General features: G+C 38.2%; 1 protein-coding gene across 1 annotated transcript; it reads right to left on the bottom strand.

Moving 5' to 3' along the window:
• Positions 1-3536: 3536 nt before the first annotated feature.
• On the bottom strand, positions 3537-8714 carry LOC148031438 (uncharacterized). Its single transcript, XM_087685570.1, has one exon. It carries the CDS (start codon positions 8712-8714, stop codon positions 3537-3539), a length of 5178 nt encoding a protein of 1725 aa, XP_087541696.1.
• Between the last annotated feature and the right edge of the window lie 432 nt (positions 8715-9146).

Raw genomic sequence — 9146 nt, 5'->3', positions numbered from 1 at the left:
ATGTATGATCCTCCACCATTGCTTGAAGATGATCATTGATGCTGATTATATGACAACTTGCACTGACAATACTTTTCCTTGCTATCTTGTAAACTCTCAAAACCATCCTATTGAGGAAGCTCAATGGATGATGCACGTGCTTTGCGTGGTTCTCTAGATTTATTGACTCCACATCCTGCCAATAGCAATTGAGGACAATTGCTATCCCACCTCGAGGGTATGTTGCCAGGTGGCACCTACAGGAGAGAATGAGCGCCTTCAATGGTTCTCCCTTGTGTGCATGTTGATGGGATGAGTGCTTTCTATGGTTTTTCGTTAACATGGGGCACATTCCTAAGATTGAATAACTTTTTGTCTTGGGTAAAAGGTTGATGGGGATGTCTATCCTTTTTGGGTGTGAGACTTGCAGGTGTGAACACGGGTGAAGATGTACATGGGTGATGCCACAATATTCATATCTCAAGTACTAATATCTACGTGATTTGATTATTTAATAAAATTTCAATGATTATTTGATTTATTATTGTGCTAGTTATATTTAATGAGTTAATTATTTTTCTAACATGATTTTCTAAATTTTTGATAGAGTTGATGTGTAGAGTAAGTTGAATTGGATACACACGGCAAGTGCAATTTATTCCATAGACTTCTTCATTGAATTATTTAAATAGACATACCCATGTCTATTCTAAGACATGCACACACCCACTTTGTAAATATTTATTAATACTTGAGATTCCAGGAGATATATTAAAGATATTCTAGAAATATTTTATGGCTCTTAGCAGTTATGAGTTGTTCAACTGATTGGAACCATTTCGTGAACTCAAACTCTTTTGCAAAAAGAGTGATTGTAAAAGGTCTATCTTTGGGCAAAGCAAGATTCATTTTCAAAATTGAATAGCATAACTCTTTCCTATGTTGGAAGCCCATCCCATGCATATTCCATGTAACGGTCGCGCACCTTAAATCACTACTAAATGTCATCCAAGATGTCATCCTTTCCATCCAAAGTAATAAAGTAATTATGATCCACCAAAGGTTTCCATGTATGTTCCATGTAATGAACATGCACCTTAAATCACCACTTGAAGTATTAATATAGGTTATAGGCATCATCAAGGATGTCATCCTTTCCATCCAAAGTGGAAAAGTAATAGCAATCCACCAAAGGTTTGTAGGCAAGCTTCTTCGAGGATATATTTTTCTTACATTTGTAACTTGTTGCTCTTAGGTTGTGTTGCTATTGTCTTTTTTACTTGATTAGCCTTTGGCTGCATATTTTGTTTTTTGATGATGTCTTAAGTTGGATCCATAGACTTGTTTTGCTGTGCCTTTTCCTTCTCTTTTTCTTGAGTCTAGGAAGACTCTTACACTTGCATATCTTTTGCCTTATCTACGTATATAGCTTCATGGTGCTCAACTCTTTGGATTGGCATAGGTGATGTCAAAAGTGTTTTGAGTTGTGCTTGAGGTTCCATGTCCTTTCGGGCCTCTTGAGCTTTCTATACCCTTTCTCCTTCTATACTCTTGTTTGGATACTCTCTTACAAAGTGCATGTACTCTTTGCAAACAGAGCAAGCATTTGGGTATGGTGAGAATTTGATGTCAATGACCACCTCAATGCCATCTACATCAAAGACTTCCAAGACTTCGATTGTGGCTTCCTTCTATTGAACCACAAAACACACTTTTTTCTTTAGTTTGAGGGCTCCATTCTATGCAGCAAGTGAGGGGGTATATAGGACTTCCGCCGCCCCCCCCCCCCCCCCCCAAAAAAAAAAGCATCAACCAACATTGACACCTCTTTGTCTAACCATATTGGCAATCTAGAGAAGGTGACCCAAACAAAGCACTTGTGGAAGGTAACCGTGCAGAGTCGACCCCCCGACCCCCCCCGCCCCAAGTCTGTCCAGAGAAGGTAACCATATTGTCCTCGGCCTCCCCCAATTGCAAGCTGTGAAGGACGGAAGGTTGGGGATTTGGAAGGGTTATACAATGTGGTTAAGGTTGTGTTTCGTGGATTTGTGTGAGGCCACCTTGGCTTTTAATGCAAACTAGGCACGGCCGCACCTAGACTCGCCCCCGCGCTTCGCGGTAGGGCGGGCGCGATTTTTGCGGCGAGGGCGGGTGCTGGACGTGTGGCACCCGCCCTCGCGTTTCTTTGTGGGGAGGTTGGGGGCTGCCACGTGGCACCCGCCCCAACCTCCCCTTAACTAATAACTAGGCGCTCCGCGCCTAGACTCAGTCCGGCGCTTCGCGCCGGGATGTGAAGCACAAATGTTTTAATTTGTTCACACATTCTTCCACTTAGAAATGAATCAAGTAGTCTTGCAAATTTTAAACTTCATTAAAAAATCTAATAATTCAACACAATAACATCGATTATCTCAACCATAATAATTGAAAAACATAACTGAAGCAAAAGTGATTTTTAAATATCACTGAAAGAATTCCAACTATGACAACAGGTAAATGGAAAAGAAAGTATAAAATCTTTTCAAAAAGATAGTTGTCTTGTAGAAAATCAACTATTGAAAAGAAAGCTTTCTCTTCTTAGATGAATTATCAACCGTGGATCTAGCACGGTGAACATGTGTGGGCGAAACTGTGACACGCCCCGCCCCAGATTGTGCTGCAACATCTAAAAACGAAAAAAAAACTTTAGAAATAAGAATATTAAATTTATAAAGCAAAACATTAATTAATAAAAATGGTAAGTATTACCTGGGGACGTGATAAGATTAGCTCTCACATTAGTAGAGCAATCGGCGGAATTTGGATGAAACTGATGCAAAGTTACAAAACATGATAAATCTTTAAACTCCCATTTACTCCAGTCATTCGGTATGTGTCTAGTATGGGACCGAGATATGAAGTACTCAACATCTGTTTGTCTAACATAATAGCATTGGATCCATCCAAAATATATAATTTCTATATATAAAGGAGTGTTTCCATTAGTAAATCCATCATTGGGTAATCTTTCGATTACCCTAGCCAAAGTTCTCAGGATAATAGCATCCGTAGCAACAGTTCGCAATGCTTCTTGAAGTCTCATTTGATAAGGAGAGGCACGATAATATTCAAATACTGTTTGGGCCATCTATCAATAAAAATTAGAAAACATAAAAATATATGATTAAAAAATAATAAATAAACTTTGATGATATTGCACCAAAAAATTAATGCAAATATAATATAATAGAAAGATCAAATAACTTTTATGGTAGAAATAATTTAAACACAATGTATAGTAAAACAAACATACGTCTAACTTCACATAAAATCATGAATATCTATCCATACATGAGAGATATGATTAAAACATTAAAGTATTAAACCAGAGAAAATAAGTCAAACTTGCTTTTCATCGACAAAGAACTCACTACTGAAAAAGAGCATAAGAAAGTATAACACTACATTTTATAGATATGCGAACAAAGAAGAAAAAAAGGCTTTGATTGTATTAAAATAAAAACATTATGCAAATATAATATGAGAGAACAAACATTACACTTTTGCAAAAACAGAGGTTACAATACTTTCTGTAAAACTTCATTATATACAATATTGATTGTACCATTTACCATGTCCTCTTTCTCATTAATCAAGACTTTCAATCTATCCGGAAACTTTACTCTGGAGAAAGCAACATAGAGTTGACCATGAGTAAAGACTGGGGTTTTTAGATATATTCCCAAACATGATGACGTTTGGCCTTGAGATTTGTTGATTGTCATTGCAAATGCCAATCGGACTGGGAATTGCAAGCGTTTCATTGAGAAAGGAAGTTCCAGTGTAGTTGGGATGAAAGTTATACTCGGGATAAAAACTCTGTCACCAATATTGGTCCCCGTAATTATCTCTGCATCAATGACCTTGTTATTGAAAGCCTTGCATACCAGCCTAGTACCATTGCATAAACCTTTAGAAGGATTCAAGTTCCTGAGCAATATTATTGGAGGATTTACTTTGAGCAGCAAGATATGAGGAGGAAGACCTCCACCGAGGTCAAGGGAATTTAGATATTCCACAGAATAGAGGAATGAGTTCTCCTCGGTTCTATCCAGAGAATCAGCACTGTAGTATTGTTTAACCTCTCCCGGCATCAGCTGCAATGCATGATTGTTTATCATTTCCACATCATTGTTTCGAGGTGCAAGAATGGCACGTCCACTAAAGAATGTTTTGTAATCAATTACACAATTCATTTCACAATAGACAAAATTGATCAAGTCTTGCATAGATCCTCCCTTTAACAACAATGCAGGTGGAATTTGCAATATATTATTAGTATGTATCAAATCTTTTCCATCTCCAATGTCTTGCAACCATGCAACAAAATGACCCTCGTCTGATGCGACCCGCATATTCTGTGTAAGTTTCAAAACATTGAAATATTGCCACAAATTGGAACAACATATAGCAGCACCGACAATATCCTCACGGGTACCCTTTGGTACAACATGCAATATTTGCCTAAAATCTCCACCTAGTAGAATAACTTTACCACCAAATGGCATATCACACTGCATTATATCCTTTAAAGTTCTGTCCAGTGCCTCAAAGGTATTACGATGCAACATAGGAGCTTCATCCCACAAAATAAGACTTGCCTCTTTTAACAGTGCTGCAAGATGACTTTGAACAGGTATATTGCATGTAGAATTATTATCTGCCTGTAATGGAATTTTGAACTTTGAATGGGCAGTACGACCATGTGGCAAAAGCAATGCAGCAACACCAGAGGATGCTGTAGCTATTGCAATGCGACCTTGACTGCGAAGCTTTGCAAGCAAACATTTGTATAGGAATGTTTTTCCGGAACCGCCTGGGCCATCTAAGAAAAATGGTTTACCCAAACCACTATCAATAGCATTCATTATTGCCATAAAACAATTTCTTTGTCCATCATTCAACAAAGCTTGCATTGTTAAGAATGTATTCTCTTGTTCTACTTTATCATATAGTTGTTCATCAAGGATCAAAGGATTTGTATACTCTTGCATTGTCACCTCAGGCAATCCATGATACTCTGTCAAATTGCGACCATGTTGATCTAAAAGTTTTTGAATATGCATCAATGCATGATTATTCGCCTCATCTTGCATATCGACATTTCGCCTATTTTGCAAGGAGAGTCGATGTTTTATATCCTCTGTCAGCGGACCTAAGAACTCTTCCCATAGAGCCCCAAGTCGGGCAGGCGAACAAAATACCAAGATGGATGCAAATAAATTTCTTAATTGAGCACCGGTTTGCATCAATGCAGCTTCACACAAACACATTTGCCATTCATCATCTGTTTCCAACATTCCTTTTGCAATGCAAGCCTCCTTAAAAGTTGAATATACCACATTATCAACCGTACGCAATGCCTCAAAGGATGTGCACCCCTTGCATACAGTGAGTAGTAACCGCAAATAGTATTTTTCTCCACACGTAGGTGAAACAAAGTATATTCGACCACATGTGTTTCCTTGCTTTCTCTTTGTCCACTTTTTTTTGCGTGCATTCCAAACCCAAAACATCGGAAAGTCTTGATAGAGAACTGTGTTAGCATCAGGGTGCAAACGATTGCATGTAAACCATTCTGTGAGAGTTGTTTTTTGAGCATTTTCATTTTGCACCACATCACGTATGTTATCAGAGTCACGAAAGGAAATAGTATTCTCTCCAGGTAAATGTATTTGCAATCGTTGAATATCGGGTTTCTCATCATGAAGTTTGAATTCAAATATTCGCCAACATGCTTCAGAAGCTGAAATATATCGTGCATCTAAGTACCTCTCAATCTCATCAATATTTTGTGCATCAATATTTTCTGCGGCAATATCATTGGATCCGGAACCACGCGTACTTGTAAACCGAATGGTTGCTCGATCATGGCCCTTATATACATATTTATACAAATATTTGACAGCTGCAATTGTCGAGCAAACCTCAACATTTATGTGAGCACTATACTTGGAACTCAAATAAGGATTGTAAGGCACTATCCATCGGTTATCCAAGAGGTTACCATTAGCATTATGAGTTTTTCCATCCTCTCGACGTCTGTATAAAGGATAACCAGATTTATCAACTGTAGTTGTATGTATAAACTTTTTTGGATAATCCTTTATACACTTTCCGTCCACCATGCAAGCACTTTTTGGATTGAACTCACCACACGGACCATGTATGTTACATTTAGTAATAATTCGATACAAATCAGAAAACCTTTCCTTATCAGGCAGCTCAGCGTACACCAGTCTATCATAATGATGTGCTTCTAGTGGCTTAAAGCGTGGTTCTAATATCAAGAGCGTATGTGAATGAGGCAAGCCTCTCTTTTGGAATTCTATAACGGACACATATCCAGCAACTTTACCAAACAACTCTTTTTTCACTATTGACTGCATCATGTCCTTATGTTTCAAATGAAAAACTCTAGCAGTTAAATCTGGTCGATCATGTGCAGTTTGACCAGGCAACAAAGCATCTGTAATTTCAGACCACTTAGGATTGCATGTCATGGTGATAAATAAATCAGGTCTACCTTTGCTACGTACAATTGCCATAGCATCTTGGTGTAATTGGTACATGAATCTTGGTCCACCTGTAAAGCTAGATGGCAATACTATTCTCCTGCCCACACCAATCCCAGCGATATTAGTATCAACTGCATCTGAACCATTGACCATATCAGCCAATCCCCTATACATTTCAACTCGCAATGTTGCTTGATTATGACGACACCAAGCCAATCTACATTGTTCAATGCTACAATAAGCATCGACAATGTATTGTTGTAGCAAGCGACCACCCCTTAAAAGACATCCATTAGTATCATCTCGAATCTGAAGTCGAAAAGCGTAATATTGCATTTGAGTGATACAATCTTTATTTGCAAGATTATTGGCATTAATATGAGCATCAATAAATGCATATGGAACTTTAGTATGCCATCCATCCTCTCCATTTGGAAAAAGAAGAACATATAATAGTGGCATATATGCCTTGTGTAAGTTAGAAATATAAATCAAATGGCCTTGTCGTGTGCGAACTTGAATGCTACGATGATCAAGTGTATCATCATCACCTTGTCCAGGCATGATCGCAGCAACCTCACTTGCAGTGGGAACTGAATATCGTCTAGACGTGGATCGATTCTGAAAAATGGACATTCTTATTTCTACTGATGGATTGCGTTGCAAGCTTGCACCAACTGCTATAAAGGCCCGTGCGTATGCATTGTGATCATGCATCATTTGTTGAAGCTCTTGTAGTAAGTCTGGCAAAAGCCCAGGTAAAACCCCCATGCGATTCAATAACTCATGATCGGTGTCATAAATATAAAGTTGTGCAAACTTTGGCATTTGTTGTCCATCCTCACTTGGCAATAGGGAACCCATCCGATGATATATTGATCCATGAACTCGAAAAGTATAACCATTTCCATTTTGAGGCAAAAGCTCATCAATTTTTGCACCCATTGAAACAAAAGCCAATGCGCTATTATAAGCACGTATATTTTTTTTAAACTCTCTGCTTTGTGGATGTGTGCCATCAAGCAAATTACACAGAGGTTGTGGTGGTTGTTGTAGAGGTGGCAAAATTACTTTCCCTTCTCTACAGCAATGCTTTCCAATCGAAGTTGTACGCATTGTTTTAGTTTCATCGTGCCACAACTTAGCCATGCAATGGTGACAAACCTTGCAAAGGGTACCAATTGCATGCAAATCTGGTTTTTGGAAGAGCAAAATTGTTACTGATGGATGAATATCCAAATTAGGTGGCATGTCATGGAGAATTGAACAAAATCCACCATTCTGAGGTAGAAACATAGGAGCTTGAATATTATACTGGTCATGTAGCATCTCAGTACTTACATCAGCATTATGGATAGCTTCATTCTCTTCTTGAATAAGGCGAGGCAATTGAACATCTAAGGACAATAATGGTGCACCAGGCATTTGAGCATTTATATCAATTGTATTTGTTGTAGTGCGACACAATTGTTGTAATTGCGTTCTTGCTCTTGCCCTGTGTCTACGTTCAGCTCTAGTAGCATCAAGCATTTGCCTACAATTTCTTAATCCACCATTTGGATTATTTGTGTTTCCATTTCTTTGTGGACTTGTGCTACATACCCCCACTCCGAAGGGTAGCAATTCATGGTTATCCAACATCTCAACATCTGTATTGTGGATAGTTGCATTGTCTCCTTGACGAATAGGAGGTGGTTGAACTTTCAACGGCAATAATGGTGCAACTGGCATTTGGTCACTTGTAGCTTGGATGCTATTGTATCTATCTCTATCTATGGTAGCATGATGCAGTTGTTGCAATTCTGTTCTAACTATTGCCATGTGCATACGTTCAGCTCTCGTAACATTAAGCATTTGCCTACGCACACTCAAGCCACCATTAGGATTGTATTGTCGAGCTGCGGTAGACATCTGAACCTCAAAGGATACCAAATCATGAGCAGTAGAGCAAGATGCAGCCCGAAATTGATTGGTTTGATATAGCTGATTTGGGATGCCGACATCCATATAGTTTCCATTTGCATGATGTTGTTCATACATATATCTTGCATGGTCACGAACATGTAATTCAGTCCTAACTCTTGCAACGTGCCTACGTTTATGTCTAGTAATTTTGAGTGTTTCTCTACGTGCACGCAATACACGATCTCTAGGCACAGAATGTGTTGGAAGTACCATTGCCGAGAAAAACCTGATATAAAAAGAAAAATGTACTTTGATATTAGTAATTGCATACTTTTATGTCCCTTGCACACTAAAATTTCTTCCTATCTTTTAGGGAAGACTTTAGCAAAGATTTTTCTTCAAGATAAATTTGTTCTAAACACTATTTCAATATAAAATTTGAAGATTATAACATCACATAAGCAACAATATAATCTTACATGTGCAAGAATATAAATTGAAAGAGCATATTATGTCATTATCATGGGGCATACAAAAGTCTAAATGACATGAAAATTTTCCAACCCAACAATAGAATGACATATCTATCGGAGGATCCGACAAAAAGTTATTGAAATCGCCTGATATGCTAAGAGCACTATGCACTGGATGATGAACTCATGCGACGATTCAATAGGTTCAACATTGCAGAGAACCTATTGAGGC

The sequence above is a fragment of the Lygodium microphyllum genome, chromosome 9 (genome assembly GCF_053477565.2).
Source record: "Lygodium microphyllum isolate KBCC chromosome 9, Lygodium_microphyllum_v1.1.10, whole genome shotgun sequence".
In the NCBI taxonomy this organism is placed as follows: Eukaryota; Viridiplantae; Streptophyta; class Polypodiopsida; order Schizaeales; family Lygodiaceae; genus Lygodium; species Lygodium microphyllum.
This window is presented reverse-complemented; position numbering and strand designations above follow the sequence as displayed.